This window comes from Saccostrea cucullata, unplaced genomic scaffold (assembly GCF_032062105.1).
Source record: "Saccostrea cucullata isolate Sc308-1 unplaced genomic scaffold, CSIRO_AGI_Scuc_v1 ctg24, whole genome shotgun sequence".
NCBI classification, from domain to species: domain Eukaryota; kingdom Metazoa; phylum Mollusca; class Bivalvia; order Ostreida; family Ostreidae; genus Saccostrea; species Saccostrea cuccullata.
In genome coordinates, this window is record NW_026933183.1 from 17,867 (window position 1) to 41,017 (window position 23,151).

The 23,151-nt window shown below is 33.8% G+C and overlaps 1 protein-coding gene across 3 annotated transcripts in view; it reads left to right on the top strand.

The window, feature by feature from the left end:
- Positions 1–2,707: 2,707 nt before the first annotated feature.
- The window catches only part of LOC134237536 (CUGBP Elav-like family member 3-B), a 53,873-nt gene continuing 33,429 nt past the window's right edge, over positions 2,708–23,151 (top strand). The window contains exons 1-2 of one of the 3 annotated variants that reach the window (XR_009985841.1): positions 2,708–3,083; positions 22,237–22,319. Coding sequence is in view for 2 of the 3 variants with exons in the window: in XM_062719621.1 (XP_062575605.1) it covers positions 2,765–3,083; positions 22,237–22,319 (402 nt within the window). In the remaining variant the exon portion in view is untranslated. The remainder of the gene's footprint in view (positions 3,084–22,236; positions 22,320–23,151) is intronic. The other 2 variants (XM_062719621.1, XM_062719622.1) reach the window with 2 other exon arrangements.

The following is a 23,151-nucleotide window of genomic DNA, read 5'->3' on the forward strand; positions in this document are numbered from 1 at the left end:
AGATTCAAGTTTGTTCAAATCATGACCCCCAGGGGTAGGGCGGGGACACAATGGCCGACCAAAATTTTATATAGAAATATATTGGAAAATTCTTTAAAAATCTTCTTCTCGAGAACAGCAAAGCCATAATTGCTCATATTTATATGGAAGCATCCCAGGTAGTGTAGATTCAAGTTTGTTCAAATCATGACCCCCGGGGGTAGGGCGGGGCCAAACTTTTGGATTTAAACTTTTCAGTAGTAAACCAATTTCTACTTTTTCTTAGCCACAATGCTCGAGTGAGCGATGTGGCCCATGGGCCTCTTGTTTTAAAAATTCTGTAACTTAGTTCTGCAAACCGGAACCACAACTCTACTATCGCTTTTGCTATATGTCAAGGTTGTTAACCAAAATGAAAGAAGACTTTATTTAATTTACTATAGTACAGTTCTCTGTTATCCTTGGACTTTCAGTAAGGCGTGAATTTTTGACGCTACGTAATTACTGTCTCTCAAATGGTGACCTAGATTCTCATTGGTTGCTAGCTCATCAATATTCATAATAACATAAACAATTAGAATGGTGTCAGTTCGAGTTTTTTTTAACTCTTGAAGAAACCTATTAAAATCCTGAATAGCAGGTGTAAACTTGAATGGTCAACAGATACTTTCCAATATATAGGTTGAATAGAAGTCAGGCCCGCAGCAAGGTTGTTTAAAATAAAGTGGGAGCTTAAAAATAAGAGAGAGAGAGGGGGGGACCGACTATATAAACGCTCCAAGTCAGGTACTTAATAAAGCATCTATTAAGAGGAAATCTGTAATAGCTACCAACACTGTATGAAATACCTTCAAGGTTTTTGTATCTCAGTAAAAAATTTACGAAATTGAAATATTTTTGACATTTCAAGAGGGCCACCGTCTTGTAAATCTACGTAATGATTTTCAATTTACAGCTTCCTATACACATAAACCCCACCCCAACCCCCATTTTACACTATTTTAACTACAAGAATAGGGTGTTATGGCATGATATTCTCATTTTTCACAACTGATTTGAATTTGGTCAAATAACATAGCACAACAAACTGAAATTTACACATTTTTTAACCAATGAAAATCTAGGTCACCATTTAAGAGACGCTTATTATGAAGCTTAGAGAATGCCACGCCTTACTGAAAGTCCAAGGATAACAAAGAATTGTACTAATTACTATGCGAGTGAAATCTGAATATAGTTAACCGACATCGCATTATACCTAGTGTATTCCTATAAGAGAAAGCCTGAACTCTGATGAAAAGCGTTTCGAAATTTATTTGCAAAATTTTGCATCTATAATTAAGTATAGAGGATCGCAATTTTTTTTTTTAGGGGGGGGGGGGGGAAGTGAAATATTTCTTTTGATTTGATTCCCGATAATAGTTTTAAATAGACTTGGGGAACTTAGATTTCATTGGCTTTAATTTTAAGTAAGTTAGTGTGCGAATAGATGTTGGAGATATAATGAAAAATCAATCTTTATGACGCTATTACAATTTGGAGGTGAATTTCGCCGAGAAAGTGTCCACTGTGTACCAGACCCACAATAAACCGACGACATTAACAAACAACGGCTTCTCCTGCCGAGATCACAATCAAGTTAAACGGACCCTGTTGATTTTTCTTCTGCTTTTCGCACGTGTTATTAACGCAATGTTTAATGTTCTCTTGCACAAGACAAAGACAATGGACAATCAATGAAGATTTATCGTGCATTCTGTGATGTTAACTGTGGTGAAAGATCTAGATATACTTTAGTCTCTGGCGACAATGCACGCTTATATAATTTATAAAAGTCAATTACAACATAGGGCCAGATTTCCGCTTTGATGTCAAAAGAGTTTGTTAATTAGTGTATCTAAGATGAAATTGAGCCTGTGTAAGAAAAGGGAGTCTTAGGGTTGCATTAACAACACAGTAAACACATGCAGAGTATGACTGAGGAAAGACATTACAGACTTCTTATAGGAAATTCTAAATCGAGTTGTGCTCAGTTAATTGATTCAAGAGGGCACGAACTAAATACCTCTGTTACGTCGATACCGAACAAAATTTATCAACCTGGGAAGACGTCCATCTGCTCTCTGCTGTCGTTATTGGTTTTTATGAAAATACTTCATTGCTTCCGCTACGATCATGGCAATGTAATACACGACCTATCGTCCCACAAGGATAAATGATTTACAGTCTAAACTGGTTTTCAAGAAAACTTATTCGAGCCCTCTCCTATCAATGCGCCTTAAAGAAAAAAGTCCTAACTTAAATATAAGGAGCAGTAACTCCAATTAAGTGCTTCACATATGCTATCCGGCAATTTATTCTGCGCCATTGTATCCCGCATCTGAGGTTCAGAAAAGCGCTATATGATTATTCAGCCCCTATCTACCTATTGATTTCTCTGTCAAATCTCGCCTTACGCAAAATCTCTCCAAATCAATGCATCTCCAATATGTAATTGAGTAAATAACGAAATCTTCGACACTTTGCTCCTGCGGTGGCCTCCACTACTTGTGTCGGCCCTTCACTTCCGGACACACTGGTGTCTGTTTCCCGGAATATCACGAGTCTGTTGACACCTGTGGATTGGTAGTCATCGACGCTTGTTACACGCGCGGGTATTGGCTACTTCCCAAGGCATCGGAAATCTGGAGGCTCCTCTTTGCTTCCGATCAAAGTTTCTTCAGAGTGTTTTTTGACGTTCACCTATTTTTACATTGTTGTATGTTGTGCGCTGTCGTGGACTTAAATGGCGATGACTGCTCTTGTAGGTGGGGTAGTGACAGATCAATTGATTCATCGTCCTCCCCCGCCCCTCGGGCAAACCATTCCCACTTCTCAGCTACCCGGTCCACTCTCTTTACCAAACGGAAGTATTCCGGCTCATATACATACAGGAGTCGGACCCGGGTCCGGAATATCTTTTAAGAATCATGACACAGTGAAACTTTTTGTGGGACAAATACCACGCACGCTAGAGGAGAAAGAATTACGGCCTATATTTGAGGAGTTTGGACAAATCTATGAGTTGACAGTGCTTAAGGACCGGTTTACTGGTATGCATAAAGGTATGTGACATTCTAAAACTGGTTATGAAGCCTGTATTTGTTTTTTTTCAAGGTATTTACTTCATATTGCCATTTTTGAAAGTTCTGTGTTATGCAGAATTGAACACTGACAATGCAAGTTATGATTTTTAAATATCACAAAAAACCTTCGTACTTCATGTTAGCTTATTCTTAAGTTTATTCGGCTATAAGAGTCGTTCTTGTCTTTGCTTTTTGAAAGTTATTGTTACGATACAAATGCCAGATCGTAACAGCTTTGTCATCATAATTAGCCGTGAAAAAGAAAGGAGTCTGTATCAAATAAACAAATTGCAGGAATGCGGATCCGTTCTATTGATACAACCTGTCCGGAATGTAAACACTTTATATGCTATGACGGGAAACACGTTCTCTGGTGTAACTTATGCCAGCAGTACACGATTCACTGCCGAATTTGCCCTGCATTTGTTAAAGGTGACAGAAACATATGTTTGTACTACTCGGAGATACAAACAATTTAACGACTTATGACTGAACACAGATCCCCCTCCTTATCCGTACTCCGGATCAAGGCAAGGCATTAAGGCCTTAAAAACTAATTAAAAGAATGAATGGAGAATTGGATTGCGTAAAGCTCTTTAAAGAATCGTCTAAAATAGTTCCTGCTGTAAGATCAATTTATCGGAGAATTGTTGAATTCTGTTCATGTTACAAAAGCTGCATAGGATTCCGAAGAATTCTGAAATTTATTCTGTTTTACAACGGGAAATTCGATAAGCAGAATTCAATCATCGTGCCGTATATCTAAAGTTTTTGAATCAAGTTCCCATCAAAATGGGGAATTTCTAAGTCTTGAATTTCTAGGTCTTGTTAAGTTGACAATAGATGTTTTGACTAAAGCAAATGAACAAATAAACAAAACTAGAATAATATCAACAGTCAGTCAATTAAAGTTGTTTTATTTCTTCTTCTAAAAATAATGAAGGCTTGTATTGAAAATTACCGTTTGAGTTACTCATTGAATATCTACATGTACAATTTCTTATGAAAAATAAATCCGTGAAACAAATAACTGTTCCATTAGTATCCCCCCCCCCGGATGTAAAAGCTTGTTACAATAAAGCATTTCTAAAACTGAATTTTAAAAAGCAATCATTGTTATATTATAAAATAATTTGATTTAAGTTGTAACACGTCATTTGATTGGATAAAAGATTCAGTTCATATAGTTTAACATACCTTGCCTACGTCACATTGAATTACGTTAAAGACGTATTACTTCGATTGACGTTACTTTTTATATGCTCAGTTTAAAGTCATTTTTCAGGGGACATTGTCTTTATTGTCTTCACTGAAATTAAATTATAAGGAATGAAGCTTAATCTTAACCTGTGTTAATTAAGGAATTAATTTAACAAATAGCTACCCATTTTATACGTTATAAACTGGGTTGGGGCAGTTTACGCTTTATAAACCGCGAAGCGGTTTATAAAAAAGCGTAAACTGTTCTAACCCAGTTTATACCGTATAAAATGTGTAGCTATTAATTTCATTGCTTATAATTTAATTTTCATTTATTCGCTGCAAGAAAAAAAGATAATTGTTCTAATAAAATGACTTCAATTTGTACAAAATTTGAATGTAACGTCAGGCGGATTAATACGTTTTTGACGCAAGTCATTGTGACGTATGCAACCCATTTTATACGATATGAAGTAAATTTTTTATCCAATCAAATAAAGCGTTACAGCCAGAATTAAATTATTACGATATAACATAACTTTGGACAGTTTACGCTATTTTTATAAAACGCTTCGCGGTTTCTATAACCAAAGGACCTTTATACAATAGTCAAAGGACATGTACAGGTTATATAAATAGCCAAAATACATTTTTGGTTATAAAAATAGTTTAGGGTTATATAATAACCTAAGTACATGTAAATGTTATGTAATAACCAAAATACATGTAAAATATAATAGCCAAAGTACATGTATAGATTATATAATGGGCAAAGTACACGTATAGGTTAAAAAAAAACCAAAGTACAAGTATAGAATATAAAATAGACAAAGTACAAGTATAGAAGATAAAATAGACAAAGTACACGTAAAACATATAAAGTACTTGTATAGATTATAAAATAGACAAAGTACAAGTAGAGGTTAAAAAAAGACTAATTACAAGTATAGGTTAAATAACAGACAAAGTACATGTATAGGTTATTAAATAGACAAAGTACAAGTATAGGTTATGAAATAGACAATAGGTTATATATTGAATGTAAATAGCCACAAACCATGTTCTTTTGATGGCGATTGTTAGACGTTTTTTTTTAATAGGATAAACTACTGCATAGAGTTTAAATGCATACATGTAGTCTAATGAATGTTTTAACACTTTTGTGATACATACATGTACATATACAGTCATTAACTTTATTTATTTTATACATGTACCTCCCCTTAATCGAAAATATGGGGTGTATAGTTTTGCCCTGTCTGTCCGCTTGTCTATGCTGTCTATTTGTCAAAAAAAATTCAACCCTGTCCATAACTTCAATTGATTGAAGCTATGGCTTTCTATTTCACAAGTGTATTCCTTGTGACAAGACCCTTCTTTTGGTGCCTTTTGAACTTTTACTTGGAGTCTGACCCAATGTAGCAAAACTTTAACCTCGGCAATAACTTTTGAACAGTTCGTTTTCATAATTCACGCTTGTAATCCTTGTGACAAGACCTTACTTTGGATAGCAACAACTTTGACTTTTTGATCTAGAAGACTGTCCGACAATGTACTTTTAAATCTTGGCCATTATTTTTAAACAGGTGGTGCTAGGACTTTCATGAATTTTTAACATTTTAAGCTCACCTGAGCTGAAAGCTCAAGTAAGCTTTTCTGATCACCCATTGTCCGTCGTCCGTCCGTCCGTCTGTAAACTTTTCACATTTTCAACTTCTTCTCAAGAACTACTGGGCCAATTTTAACCAAACTTGGTACAAGGCATCCTTGAGTAAAGGGAATTCAAATTGTTAAAATAAAAGGCCAAGCCCACTTCCAAGGGGGATAATCAAGAAAATACAAAAATAGTGTGGGGTCATTTAAAAATCTTTTCAAGAACAACTGAGCCGGAAAAACTGAAACTTACATGTTTATAGAAGTATCCTAGGATAGTGTAGATTCCAAATTGTAAAAATCATGACCCCAGGGGTAGGGCGGGGCCACAATAGGGTATCTAAGTTTTAAAATGAAATATATAGGAAAACACTTTAAAAATCTTCTCAAGAACCACTAGGCCAAAAAGCTGAAACTTATGTGGAAGCATCCTAGGGTAGTGTAGATTCTGAATTATTAAAACCATAGCTCCCAGGGGTAGAGCGGGACCACAATAGGAAATCCAGTTTTGACATAGAAATATATAGGGAAAAAACTTTTAAAATCTTATTCTCAAGAACCACTCGGCCAGAAAAGTTGAAACTTATGTCGAAGCATTCTGTGGAAGTGTAGAATCAAAATTGTTCGAATCATGACCCTTTTGGAATGGGCATGATCAAGATAGGTATTACAGAGGGGGAATCTGTTAAATAACAGAATGACCAAAGTTACTCAGGTGAGCGATGTGGCCCATGGGCCTCTTGTTTATTTCTTGTGAGAAGGCCTTACTTTCAATAAGCACATATTGGATTTGCTTTTGAGAATGTTTAAGTAACTTTGCTATTACGGGGTGTCAGTATATCTCAAAATATTTCTCAACACGTCCTGGTTTCCTTTTCTTTCATTTTTTCACTTCTCTCTTTTTTTTTTTAATTTTTTTTCCTGTTTCTTTCTTTTTTCTTTTAAATTTGAACTAACAAATGCTTTTCCTAAAGTGTTAAAGTTTGCCTTTTTTGAAGTCAGAACTCATTTACAATGCAAAGGAACAAAAAGAAACGAAACATAATTTGATATATAAAAACAAGCTTGTTTCCTGTATAACTGTCAGAGGATTTAAGGTAGCTCTGTACTTTAAGAATTTTCTGTCAAACTGATAATTTTTCAATTTCAATACCTTGAATAAGTCTTAAACTAACTAAAACACCCATAAAAGGCATATCTTTGCAGGTTAATTTTCATAAAACATGTCTCAGAGCACATACCTCTAAAAACTCAACAGCCAAAATTGAACATAAAAAAGTGTGATATCATATTTCTCTTTGTTATGCACCAAATCACATCAAATTTATGTTAAAACTTATGAAGATCAAAAATATTCATTTGCCAAGAGAATATTTGAAATCTTTACTGCAAAACATTAACAAATTGATGTTGAGTCTGTCCATGTCTTTCAGGAAAAAATCTCAAAATATCTTTATTTTTTATAATTCTCAAAATTCAAACTGTTTAGATGCCATTTTTTCTTTAAAATTATTAAGAATTATATCTAATGTTAACAAAATCACATACTTTATTATGGTTGACCAGGGAATTTTTAACAAAACAGTCTTTTGAAGACGTATACCCCCATTTTTTGAAATATCAATTTTTTTGAAGTATTCATCGCAAAATTTTTAAAAAGTAAAAATTAAATGGATGGTATAGGCTCTAAATCAATAAATATAGATCTCAGGTTAGTTTGCTTAAAAGAAAATTAAAAAGATTTAGGTCCATAAAAGCAAGTAAAAATTTTGTGTCTGTGTTAATTTACTAAATGACGTATAGATCTTATGGACAGAGTGCAAAGTGTTAATTTCCATAAATAATGTATATTAAATGCTTTGTATGCACAATAACACTATAATAAACAAATATTATACTTGCTAAATCATTTTCAATCACCCAAAAAGATTTTATATCAACAGACAAGTGAGAATCAGAATTTTATATTGATGTGTAAAATTAGAACCGGATCCGTAAAAGTGTGGGCCTTCCTTAAATTTATTCTAACATCAGCAAGCTTGGTTTGTTTTAATGGCATGTTCACTGTAAATTTTGTGCTCACTGCACATATACCGTACTTTGCTGTAATTAGCTTTCTCTTAATAAGGTAGGAGATAATAACACATTAATGAAGTGCGATAAAGAGAGGAAGTGGAGCATATTCAGTGGCCCGAACCACCTGCGGATACGCGTAAGAGAGTGTAATTTCTGCCTGGACAATTGCCAATTAATATAATTATAACTTTTCTGTTTTATTCGTTACCAGAATAGACAATGATTATACAATAATCCAGATGTTTAAAAACCGAAGGATAAATATTACATAATATTATATATCAAGTATGGGTGGAATTATTGCTGAAAAGACAAAGGATGAGTGCACTTAAGCACAGGTACTTGTGGACAGGACCCCCCCCCCCACCCAAGATATTCAACCCCGGGGCTTATTTGACATTTTTTCACAATTTATATTTAGTACACTTATTCAACATGTTTACAATAGGAACAAATCGTCAAAACCCCAAAATAATCGCTCCACAAAAAAATACCCTACTATACATTATAAGAGAGAAAGTTAAGCAACTTCGGTTTGTTTACGTTTAGGTAAACGCAACGGAAGTGCCTATTACTATTATGATAACACCCGAGATGATTATTACGTCAGGCAAAAACTCTCTCGGACGTTATCCTAATAAGTGTAACATTCTCTATGCACTTCCGTTGCGTTTACCTAAGGAAATTTCAACATTCTAACTGGAATGCTGTTTGTGTGATTCTTACGAGACGCAGGGTCAATTCGATAGCATTGACGGAGACAGAAATATATGTAGAGACAGTGTGGACCGACATTTTAGGTGAAAATGAAATAAATACGTTTTTAAACCCAGAAAGACCAGTGGGGGTACAACGTAAACAAACCGAAGTTGCTTACCTTTCTCTCTTATAATGTATAGTAGGGTATTTTTTTGTGGAGCTATTATTTTGGGGTTTTGATGATTTGTTCCTATTGCAAACATGTTGAATAAGTGTACTAAATATAAATTGTGAAAAAAAGTCAAATAAGCCCCGGGGTTGAATATGGGGGGGGGGGGGGGGATCCTGTCCACAAGTACCTGTGCACTTAAGCTATGAGAGTTGGGTCCCGGTGTTTTGCGCAAAATAAATCCCGAATTTTATTAAATTTATGTTTTATAGGTATTAAACAATGTCTTAAGACCAGGTTTTGGTTTATTATATAACACGAAAGTACTAAATAATGCTGAGCGACACTAGCTTTTGAGACGGGGGTCTAACACTTTTGTCACATTTCTATTGTGATTCATATGCATACCAGCTTTCAACGACATTGTTTACATCGAGCCGCAACTTGGCCATTGGTCTCATTTGCACAGAAAGTGTATTTTAATTTAAACTTTTACATATCCAAAGGACAAAGTTGGCCAAGTTGCGGCTCATATCTAATTTTTTGAAAAAGTCTTTGAACTACCGTCAACTTAGCCACTGAATTAACAGATCCCCAAGTGTCAACAATTGATATTATAATCACTTTACTCATGTGACATTCCACGGTTCGATAACCCAACGCTTTCTTTGAACATTTCATTGTGTTTGTCATTTGAAGTTTCTATTCGGACAGATCTATAGTGCTTCCAACTTCAAACTATGGAAGAAATTTGCGCAAATTTTAATAAGGTTCGAAGTCTATATGCCTCTTATTTTACTGTGTATTTTTCGTTAGGAGTGTTTTGAAAGAATTCTGGTATTGGTAGTGAGATTAGTAAATATAGGCTCATGTTGCCTCAGTATTATGGTCTGCAGGGCGATACATCTACTCCATCATATGTGCTATTGTTTACATTCCACATCCATGCAATTTAAATGTCTCCGCCTATTTGCGGGTACCTTAAATTCGATAGTGGTCCCGTTCAAATTTCCGGAATTTAAGGCTTATACATGTTCTTTTCAATGGCATTGTCTTTAATTATAGAAATATGACAAAAAATTCAAGGCATAAATTCAAAAGCATATGCTTGCAAAATAATCATAGATTAATTAAGCGATATATTGTAATGTAAAGATTAAAATGGGTAGTCGAAAAGGTTCCAAACGACGTACTAAAGTGCACTCATTCTTTAAAAACTGTCGTACCTATAAATGACCAAGAACTGGCCGTTTTATGAGCAGATTAGAATGTTATTGGCAACATAAAAGAGTCAGGAGCCCACACAATTAAAAAATGAATGCAAAGAACTTTGTCAATACACTGCGCAAAAATTACTTTGAGTAAGATTCAAGTTGTATACACTCAGATTTGTAAAGGATTGATTCTATTTTTGGCCTTTTAAGATGAGGTTAGAAGGACTCGTTGACAAATAAATGTAATAACGGTCTTTGTGAAGCTGAAGCAAATGCTAGCCCATTCACTTATATATATATTTAGGACAATTCCAAGTTTAGTTTAGACTTTCAGTAAGGCGTGACATTCTCGATGTTACATACTTAGCTTCTGAAATTTACACAGCTTTCCTTCACTGTAGAAATATACATGGGATAGAAATTCGGGCAAATGCCAATTAGTGTATCGAATAACCGATAACATTGCCTCGTCCGGCAAAGAGGTGGAGTTTAAGTCGTCTCATCGGTGTCAACAACAATTTAAGGATTTCCATCCCTAATGGGACCTAATTCCCTACCCTTAAATGTCCGTCAAGTACATAATACACTGATATTATATTAAAGCATTTTATAGTGGAAAAGGATTGGCCGCTAGAAAGTTTTAAAAATGTCATTAATTAAGCAGTAGTTAATTAACAAAGATTGCATTGAAGTCTATGGGGAAAAACGTTTTTTCAAAATAAAAATTCAAATAATTTGAATATCAATAAATCCTGCGGTGGAAAGATGCATTGAAACATTAAAAATAGAATGGCAATTGAAAACAATTTTTTTTACCGGCTAAATTTTTATAATTGATTTTTTTTATTAATTAAAAAAAAGGGGAGATAACTCTCACAAAAACTCAAGGTCATGAATTAGGACACATCCCACTATACATACTAATAGTAATATGTCTAAATAAACTGAGTATACTATTCAATGCCTACATATCAGTTATGTATTCAATTTCACTGAATTTGTTCCCATTAGGGATTGAATACCTTAAAGTTCCTGATGTTATAATTAATTTCTTAACCAATGAGAATCTATTTGCCATTTGACAGACGCTAATTACGTAGCGCCGAGAATGCCACGCCTTACTAAAAATCCAAGCTTACCTGGGAATGGTTCTACAAAAGAATGCAAAATGTATTTTGCAAGTTGATACAAGGTCCAAAAATTAATGATCCATGTACATGTTTATTATTTTGTAGAACCCAACTCCATTTTAGGTATCCTTATTTCAAGTTTTTGCTGTAATGGAAAATCACATATTTTCGTGGAGTCAATTTTTTTCAAGGTTTGAGGAAAAATATTGGTTTGTTGGGATTAGATCTCCTAGCTGGACAATGTTTAATAGTAATGCATTTCGTGGTAGTCATTAATTCATGGAATTCTCCATATCTCAAACACAACTAAAATTAACACCCTACGAAAATTAGTGGTTCCACATTATTTTACCAATTTGTCAATAATTTATTTCACCTATTTAAACTGCCATCATGAGCTAAAGAAGGAATAGAAGGGTGGTTGAAGCTGGAGCGATTCATTTGAGACCAAAAAAAGTATTTTGAAGCAAGCTTTATAATTATGTTGTTTAAGCAGATAAGCGTTTCAAGTTGATACATTGAAAAAATACAAGTTTGATATATAGGGGTTCTGAATTCGAGTTAGGTACCTTGTAGAAAGAGAATATAGGGCCCATGGGATCCATATGTGCAAAACAAGCGTCTGTGGTACATACACAAATGACACAATAACTAGATCACATGAACTATGTCGGTGACAACGTGTCGTGTTGTCGCCTTCGTGGCGCAGTGGTTAGAGCGTCTACTCTAGAGTCGCGATGTAAGGAGTTGAGTCGATCCTTACGTTGCGGGTTCGAATCGGATGAGACCGTATAAACCGAGGTCCCGTGTCCGCAGTAGATCCTGGCACGAAAAAGATCCCTGAGGCTCCCTGCACAATGGCCCGAAGTGCCGAGTATACGACAAAATATTCAGCTTTCCACCGGCAAGTGGTGGCGTCTCCACATAAGTGCAAAATTCTTGAGAGAGACGTTAAACAACATACAAACACACAAAATGCTGCACTACCACACACTTAGTTATAATTATGTAAAAATGGACTCACACCAAATTAAGTTTAAGGTATATGCATGTACTTATACTGAATTTGGTGCGAGTCCATTCAGTCTTGTGTTAATCTTTGGGGAAGAATTTATAAAATTCAGATGACTTGTTTAAGAGTCAAAATCACTTCCTCTGAAAATTCAAATTTTTTTAAGTACAATGTATTTTTAAAAAACACAAGAAAAACGATTTTGAATGTAGTTTTTACAAAACTTAAACGAACTCATGAAATGTACCTGGTATTGGTTTCATTGGTACAGCCTTCATTTGCTCCAGTGAGCCAATGTCTATATTTTTCTTATTTAAAAACACAACATTTGCAGCATGGGAAGCATAAGTGGTTAAAAAAGTAGAGAAAGTGATATCAAGATCACAATTATTCTCCATGCTAGTGAACTTGTGGAGGGGACGCGGCGTTGTATTAATATTTAAGAAGAGCAGATGCACTGGTCAATGAAATTTCTTGACTTGATTAACCAAGGAAAAGGAATATAATGAACTAAGATGAGGCGACTTTCCCTCCAAATCAAATGACAATAAAATTCTGCTTACTGCATGTTCATTGTGATTCATACAAATCGTTTTAATATTCAGACTCTGGATATAAAGCCAATTAGGATCTTATTACCATTATGTAGCGCATATAAAAAATACAAGAATGCTCAAGTTTAATCTAACACGGGTAAAATGATATATATATATTTTGAAACACAACACCCAAATTTAAAGGGGTGAAAATTAAATGCGGGATTTAACTATAGAAAAAAATCTAGGAAATTATACTTTGCCAAATCAGTTATTTTGGATATGATTTTCATTCCATTCAAAGTTGGTTTGAAAGCCTCTGAACAGAAATCAAAAATTAGCATTTTTAATAAAATTACCACAATATTTTGGGTTTTCAAGGTTTTGTACCTATTAATTATAAGTACACAAAGTCCGGAAAAAATATCCTTCTTTCTCTACCATAAGGACAGTATTTAGTAAATTAACAAAACTTTTATATATATATAAAAAAAGAAAAGGGAAAATAGCAAATATACATGTCTATATACACTTTTGGCTCATGTGTCAAAAGCATGAACGATTTTAACCGCAAAGTTTCAAGTTGTTTTCATGATGAAAAACAGGCATTTAAAGTTACAAATAATAGTAATAGATTAATAAGGATTAGTTGAAGAAAGCTGACTAGCACGTTTTAATTGAATTATAAGGAGGATGTTTTTTATGTGTTACTTTATATTTTAGAAAATACATAAATTTAAAAAGTAAATTTACAAAACAATGATACTTCATTTAAACTTAAAATGTTATCTTTAGAACTTAGAAAGTAACACATAACTCTAAAACATCCCCCCTTCCGACCATTCAATTAAAACATGCTAGTCAGCCTTGTACAAATAAGCAGCCCGAATTCTACCATTGTAAGTTTAAAAAATCTGAGCGAAATAAATATTCTTGTCCTTTTTTAAATGCCTGTTTTTAAATTGTTGAACAACAGTGAAATGACTTCCGGTCAAGGAACTGTCATTCATGCTTTTGAAACACATGAGTGAAAAGTTATGTAGTGTGTATTTGCATCTGAGCTCTCCCTTTTCTTTATTTTGAAAATTTCCAACATTAGCAATGAAAATGCGTGCTTTCAGTTAATTTGAGGAAATACAGGCATCACATCCGGAAGAGAGAGAGGGATATTTTTTCCGGACTTTGGGTACAAGACTTATAATTAACAGGTACAAAACCTTGAAAACCCAAAATATTGTCAATAATTTTATTAAAAATGCTAATATTTTATTTCTGTTCAGGGAGCTAAAAAACCAACTTCCGGTAATGGATTTAAAATCATTCAACCGTTAAATAACTGATTTGGCAAAGTAAAAGATTTCCTAACTTTTTTAGTACATAGTTAAATCCCGTATATAATTTTCACCCCTTAAATTTGGGTGTTGCGTTTCTATTGACGGTGAGTATATTTTGAGGTCACTTTCTTCATTAAAAAATGATAATCATAGAAACAAATCTAAACTGTATGTTTCCATCGGTTGGATATGGTTTGCTTCAATCTATCTGAAAGCCTCTGCTCCTATTTTCTATTTACCATCAGGAATTGTCCGATTTCTACTTATAGTACACAGAGTATACCCTCTACCATAAGGACAGATAATACAAACAAAACTTTTATATATATATATAAAAAAAAGAATGAAAATAGCAACTTGAGTCATGTCTATATGGAAGTAAAATGAACGATTTTAACCGCAAAGTTTCGAATTGTTTTCATGATGAGATTTAAAGTTACAAATAATAGTAATAGATTAATAAGGATAGTTGAAGAAAGGTAGAATTTTGAACATTATAAGAGGTTTTTAATTTCTTTATATTTTAGAAATGTATTAGTACAATTCTCACTTTTTTTTACACTACGTAATTAGCGTCTCTCAAATGGCGAATAGATTCTCATTGGTTAAAAAATTAATAACATCAACAACGTTTTAAATTGTTGATGACAACAATGAAATGACTTAATCCCCACTTCTTTGAAGTGAAAGTTGCGGGTCCTTCGGATGAGACCATAAAAACCGAGTCCCCGTGTCACGGCAGACGTTGGAAAGATAAAGATCCCTCACTGCGCAATGGCCATGGGTGCCGAGTAAAGGTCAAAATTTGAAGACCTTCTCCGGTATTTGGTGACGTTTCTTTCTGGGTGAAAAATTCTCGGATGGGACGTAAAACAACATACAATCAATTAATCATCCGATAAAAATCTGTAGACAATGCAGTGTGGCATTAATGGCCTAACAATGAAAGGCTTCAGTCAAAATTCGACGTAACGAGATTGAATTTACCAATACAGTGACCGACCACAGAATTTGCAAAATGTTTGATTTAGCCTCCCTCGTTTCAGAAATTTTACAGGATTTGCAAAATATATTTTTAAGCGATATTATTGAAGTCGTTTTATCATCAACTTATTATTTAATAGCCGGTCTCATTTAAGAAGCTGTTCGTGAATAGAATTAGTTCTTGTATATCAAATTCGACTTATCTAGCAGACGTAACCTTCATATGCAGATGATTTAATTACAAAATAAAATTTATTTTTTTTAACGTTAACGATCCATCTTAGAATGTTACTGGTAATGATGCAATCCACAAGATTTCATAGTTAAATGTGAGTCGATCTAATATCTAGTCACAGGCTATCTTAAGTCTTGTCTATGTGGCTGTTTACTTTAATGTTTACAATTGAGGAAAATTGTATATTAAACAAACAGTAACTGTTTTATAAACTTGGTTTATAACATAAACATTGATCTGATCACATGTACACACTTTGATATCTTCAATGTTATACATGAAGAGCTGGGTAGTCTTTTTTGCATAGAAAATCACAAAGTAGATCAACTTCCTTTACTATCTTCAATCTTGCCTCAAGTGAGTCTAATGCGTTATGCCCCCGTAATCAAAGATTGGGGATATATTGTTCGCGCGTTCTTGCACTTTCCGTCCGTCTGTCTAGATGTTTGTCTGTTAACCTGGCTGTCTGTTTAACCTTGCCCATAACTTTGGTTAGAACTATGACTTTCTTTTATGTCAGATGTATATGTCATGAGATAAGACCTGTCTTTGGGCATTGCGAGAGTTAAGTAAAAATCGTCAATTTAGTATCCTTGCCATCAACTTTGTACAACAATACTGCTTTCGTACTTCATATCTATATTTACAGTGACACGACATTTCCGTACGTATACTAATTACATGTACATATATTTTTGGCCTTTTAACCCTGACCTTGCCATAGAAAACCTTTTGCCTTAACTTTGAACAATTTGTACTGGGGCTTTCATATTTTACAGGTGAATTTTTTGTTACAACCTTCCTATGGATACCACAACTTTGACCTTTTGCCCTTGGGGTTCTACCCACTTTTTAAAAAAAATACTGTTTGTCATAACCTTTATACACTTGATATCTGGGATTTCATATTTCACAGGTTTATGAAATTACACAAGTCCGCTCTGTGGAAATTAGCATTTCTAATGTCTTTACCTTGACCTTGCAGTTGAAATAGCATTTGAGAAACATTAACTTTTGCCTAAGGCTGCCATATTGGTTCGTCAGTGTTCCACAAACACACATCTTGTTTTTCAGCAAACATGTAAAAAGGAAGAAAAGTAAAAAATGCAATGATGGACCCAAAACAATCCTACCTACTCTAGCATTTCGTGTTGCTGTACATGACTTTAAAGTTCCGTAAAAGACATAATGTTACTCGTTACTCCAATAGTAATTCACAACACTAGCCTGAGGACCAATTTTTTCTTCTGTTATTGAGTGTGATCAGCACGCAAACATGCTGAGTCACGTGATATCTATATTTCTGATCATCAAAGAAAACGAAACTAATAAATGTCATTTTCCTTCCTGTGAAATGATTTGTGAGTGGGGATAAAATTAAAAAATACATATATATCAATAAGAAATTATCTTTGTTAATCTGGAGAATTGATGGTATCATTTATAAAACATATGTAGTTATTTTGATAAGGTTAAAAGGTCAAACAATATTTCTATTAAGGAGAGGCCTCGATATCTTCCATCCCCATTAGTATATTGATTACGGTAGATTCTTTAGTTGTGAAGTAGAAAGGTGTTTTAACTACTGTTTGAATTCTAAAGTCCTGAATAAAAAGTAAAAATGAGCCTGTAAGGCAGTTCAGTTACTGACAGGGTCATACTTGAAAGCATTTTAGTCCCCGAGTTGTTCACAATCGCTGAGTTGTTCGTAATGGATGGCCCTAGGAAGTTCAGTTACTGATTTGTTCATACTGGAAGGAAGTACTGTATCTGAGTTGTTCATACTGGAAGGAAGTTCAGTTACTGAGTGGGTCATACTGGAAGATAGTTCAGACACTGAGTGGGTCATACTGGAAGATCAGTTAATGAGTGGATCATACTGGAGGGCAGTTCAGTCACTGAGTAAGGATTGACTCCTTACCTCGCGACTTTAGCGCCACGCGGGCGACCGATGGCCCTAGGAAGTTCAGTTAGTTTACTGATTTGTTCATACTCGAAGTAGTTGGATCACTGATTTGTTCATACTGGAAGATAGTTTAGATACTGAGTTACTGATTGGGCCATACTGGAAGTTAGAACAATCACTGAGTTGTTCATACTGGAAAGAAGTTCAGTATCTGAGTTGTTCATACTGGAGGGAAGTTCAATAACTGAGTGGGTCATACTGGAAGTGAACAATCACTGAGTTGTTCATACTGGAAGGAAGTTCAGTTACTGAGTGGGTCATACTTGGATACTGACCAGCGATGAATATTTTCCTGCCGTAGTCAAATAAGTTTGTGTAATGTTATTGTACTCCACTATCAGTTTTCCAAAGAACGTCTTTATCAATGGTGAGAGGGGGAGATATCGATACCATGCATTGATTCCTTTTTCAGACCGAATATGGCGAATCCAATTTTTAGCCATCATGAAGTTACGAGCTTTAAATGATGATAAAATTGTGATGAACACTCAAGTTATTAAAACAGTTCATGGCAGTTAGTGATTCCATAAAATTCACTTTGATAAAATCACTACACTGAGGAAGCTACATGGTAATAGAATTACTATTTTTTAAAGAAACTTTTTAAAGTCAACCTAGTACACCAGCAAGTCATCATGAATGAAAAAGTGAAAAAAAAAAAAAAAAAAAAATCAAAAAACAAAATAAAAACAAAGTCAAATAATGTCAACATAAGGTCCCCCAGATCTCTGCATTATGCAGCAGCTAGCGGCTATACATGTATATATATACAGTGTGATTATTCTTTACATGCAATGTAGATAATGCTAAAAGATTCCTTACAAATTTGTAAGACTTTCACATAAGTCCAGATTTTTATTTCCAAGTTTGTATGAATAGAGAAACCCGTAGTCATGCAATAGCCAAAACCATGAGTTTACTGTGGCAATTGATCATAAAAAGCTAAATTAAAAAGAGAAAGGGGAAAAAGATCACTTGCTGCCCGCATTGTTACATACTATTGTAATATCGGTAGATCACTTTACCCAACTGTGTGAAGTTGTTCTGCTGTAAAGATAACGGCAGTACAAGATTTTTGAGATCCATATTGTCGATTCATTTTTATAATGGTTACAAATTCAATTTCGTCGGTCATTTACCAGAGCACACACATTTACTGAGCAATTCGCAGTCGAACAGCCCACTAAAATGGTGCTATCGCTTTTACAGAGTTGTCAAATTGTCAATACTTTCTTTATTTTGGTGTACATCCAAAAACCCATTTACTCCTAGGACCATCTGCTTCATGATGTAACATCACAACATCTCACTATACTTTGCTTCTCTGTTTTATTTTTTGTACTTTTCCAGTGTTAATTAGTGATCTTTATCTGCAATGACACGAAACTGGTTCCAAGATTCATAACAATGAAGAATTCAGATGTTTAAAATGGCGGATCTAAGGTTCCCAAAGAGAGTTGCATGTGCAAGGGCAATAACTCTTGTTGTGCAGGTTAATATTGATGTGTACTTTTGATTAACACAATTACATTTTAAAAGTTTTTTATTTGCTTCGTTGGAAATTTTCATAGGGTTTTATTTGTAATTTTCGTTTGGAAAAAGTAAAATCCACATTTAAAAAAAAAAAAACCCATAAATTCGTTTGGTATCAAGTACCTCTATAGAGTAACGGTATATCCAATAAAACACGAAAACATATCGGCATCCTTTGACCTTACTCTGCCTGTCACTAGGCATTCAGTTTTATCACTCCGAATATAAAACTTGTGTTACACATAAAGAAGCTATTGCTATTTTTACTCACATTTTTGACTTTCACACGTTGATAATATTGTTCTGCTATAAAAATTGATTCTGTTGTTCAAAGTTTCCCTTTGATCCAATTATTTCGAGAACAATTATGTCAGAAGGAAAGAACATTCTTTCGTGGGAGTTTTGACATGTTTTGTACAGCAGTATATTTTTATGGTGCTTCGAACGTAAAATAATGCACTTTAAAAGACGTTCAAGATACCGTTTTGTGAAAATCAGTGGTGTTAACTGCTATATATCTTTACGTAAAACATCTCTTTGCAAGGAACAAAACTCAGAGTATGACTTTTGTCATGGAGTCATTGTAATGGAATAAATCAGAGCACAAGTCCTAACTCTCCTGATTGTATGGAAAATACTAAATCCTGTCTGTAATAGAATGTCGATTGCCAATTCCGGTAATTGACGTTTATGACGTCATAGACAGATTAAGACATCAGAGTGTCAGACCGAGATATTGACATGCGTCAACCACTGGTACCAGATGAAACTGACATAATGAATCCAAGCAGAAGTTTTGAAATTGACATGGTCGGTTCCTGGGGATCAAAAACATGTATTTGACCTGGTGACAGCTAATCAAGAAGTCACTACTTACGCACATAGCTAAATTCAGTTCATTTTCTGTTTCTTCAATAAACTGGTAATGAATGGTAGACTAAAATAAATGTTAGACATTCATTATTAATTTGCTATGAATTAGAAATAAGATAATGTAAAGCTCGATCATAGATCCTGTTTTTTGTGTAGTGCAGTAATCTGCTAAACTAACTAATTGTTGGCTTCCATTCTGCCGACCTATTCTGATCGCTTCCTGGTTTCAGCTGTGTCTCCAAAACCGAAACATCCCTAGTCCGGTTTCGTTTCTTTGGAAAAACACAATACAACATGATAATTAAATATGATTGATATAATTAATTATATTCATTTGAATATTTGATTAAACTTATTACGTCAAAGACATAGACAAGTCAGTGACTCTTTTGAAAAAGTTGATTTCATTCACACAATATTTTACACTCGTATTTATTGCAAATCAGTCAATATCTAACTAGAATTTGGAAATTTAATGCTTTTGTGGCATCTGATTTAATTTTTAATTTAAAAAATATAGGTTCATTTTTATCTCTGATAAGAGATTTTAACTATTTAATGACATAAATGTCTATTATTCCTTTATAGAAATACCAAATTAAAAAAAATTCTTTTTTGATAAAATTTTGCATGATAAAATAATTGCTATAATTATTTGAATTTTACTTATAAAATACATTTCTTTTGGAAAATCATTAAGGTTCAAGCAACATTTTATATGATTGAGCAGAGTGATTATGAACCTTAACAGGTTTTCTTCTAATAATTTGTCAGAGCACTAAATATGTAGAGTTTCACAGGTTTCTTGTTATAATTTGTTAGAGCACTTTATCTGGCCGACCTCTATATACGGCACCAGATGTCCCCAATCGATTCCCCCTGCGCTCTTGAAACAAATAAAAATTTACAAGAGATGCCCTGTAAATCTCGGTCTCGGTAAATACAATCTTGGACTAAAAGCTGGCTTACCGACAGAAGGCGTGTGTGATAGAAGCGGTAATCTATGGAGGGACCGAGGTAGCTATTACTCCTTCTTATCCGGGCGGAGGTTTGACTTATTGGCGAAGTGGACACAGTCTCTTTCAGTTAATAAAATCAGCAAGTATATCAGGGGTGTTTAGTCGAAAGAAACACACATACATGTATTAAGATTAAGGATGTCCGATGGTCATCAAGGAAGGATAACTTCATTTATCATTTAATTACTAAAGTCTAATCATGAAGATTGAAACTGAAATGTTTTATGCTAATGTACATGTACAAGACATTTTATTAAAACGGTTCAAATTAAACATATTCAACCTTCCAGTAAATTGAGATTTCCTACCTTTGACCCACTAAATCAGCAATATTTAAGAGTCAATGAAACTAAAACTATGAAGCTATATAACTGCAAGGTTTTTGTGTGAAAATATCCTAAAAACATAACAGATGGCTGGTGGCTGCAATAAGTTTGCACACATTGCTGAGTAAACAGACATTCGTGATGGCAAGTTTTGAAGGGGGATCCCGGAATTTTCATCTGAGAGTCAATTTTCGTTATGATGCCATAAATATCAAAATGCAACTTGATTTTCCCCTTGTGTTCGGATGGATTTTAGACTAGATAATAGTCTGATTTTTTTTTAAAGGAAACTATAAAAATTATTACCCTTTAACAACAAATTCTTTGAAGAATGTGCATCATGCAACTTGCAGATAGAAATTATGTCAGCGATGAACATATTAAAAAAAAAATATTTTTTGCGTTTTCTTTCCAAGAACGTATTAATTATAGCTGACTATGGAGGCCCCGTGTTCTGCTGACGATGTAAAGTCATATGTTAACTTTAAGCTAAAGCTTTTTGCCTGTCAATATCGTAAAGAGTGTATCGCGGAGAGGAAATGGGGTTTGCTTAAAAGCAGGAGGGAAAGCATCGATTGTGACGATTTACGACCGGCTAAGATTGCAGTAAAAAGCTTTATCAATCCCTAACTTTCATGTTAACTCGATTATTTCATTATTTTTCAGTTTCGTTCTTTATTGCTACTCCAGTTATATCTGACATGTGTCTGTGTTTTACAGTATATTTTCTACATCACCTTTCGGAATGAGGTCCAGACTGAATCGAAATAATATTGCACTCCGACTTGTACAACAGACCACTTAAAAGTCCTAGTATAACAAAGACGTTTTACAGGCATAATACTTAGTTTAACATTAAATAACAGAAATTTTTGACTCCACGACGATTAGAATTAAAGTCATTGCGCACTTTAAAAAAAAATTCAAAAATCAGTCAGTCATGGTAAGAGATGATAATTCAGAGGGATAGTCAATGTGCGTAAGAATGGCATATTTTTGAATAAGCACAAAATTCATCATTTGTTCAATGTACTTTATAATTGATACATATAGCATGTCGGGACCATGGATACTTATGAGAAATGAGAGTCCAAACATGTCAGATCTTCCTTTTAATTCAATAACTTAATAAGAATATAACTTATTAAATCATTAACTTTTTAATTTGAACAGGATGTGCCTTTCTAACTTACTGTCACAAAGAGAGCGCCCTCAAAGCCCAGCAAGCTTTACACGAACAGAAAACCTTACCGGGGGTGAGTAGTAACAGAACTATATTTTAAACATATTTTTATTGAATAATACAATAAGGATTGGGCAACAGGCAAGGCCTATGTACACCCTCTCCTTGTATAATAGGTCAAGATACAATAGTAAGTAATAATACATGTACATGATAATCAATAAGATTATAATGAAAAATAAAGATTCACAATCAAGTATTATTTATCAATATTATATTTCAAAAAAGATGACAACCCCCTAACTGTATACATATTATTTACATACTGTTCCAGCTTAAAAATAATACAAATATTTGAGGGAAAAAATTATGCATTTAATAGAGTATTTGATATAACAGTCTTCTTAATTTAGTCTCTTAGAAGATTTAATAAATTCTTGAACATATGAAAATATTTTGCAATTTGTTTGATAAGATTATTGACATTTTCCTCTTAGCAGAATGTCGAGTTCAAAAACAACATCAATATCATTTTAATTGTTTTACCAATAAGTTTCTTTCAACATTATATGATGGGCAGTTGATAAAATAATGTTCAGTATCCTCAGTTTGAAATCCGCACTTTTGACATGATTGAATATCTGATAAAAAATGATTTTTTAAATGTGCAACAATAACAGAACTATCTATATTTAAGGTTCACAATTCCATTGTATATATTGAAAATGAAAATCTTCTTATCATATATTTTCTACCAATCACATAAGAAGTGCACAATCCAAAGACTGTAAAATACTTCACTTCTGTAATACTCAGTAATTAGATATATATACAATGTACATGTATCCCAAAAGAGTTTTCTCTCTTCTCAGAATAAACCTTAATTCACTGGATGAATCAAGATG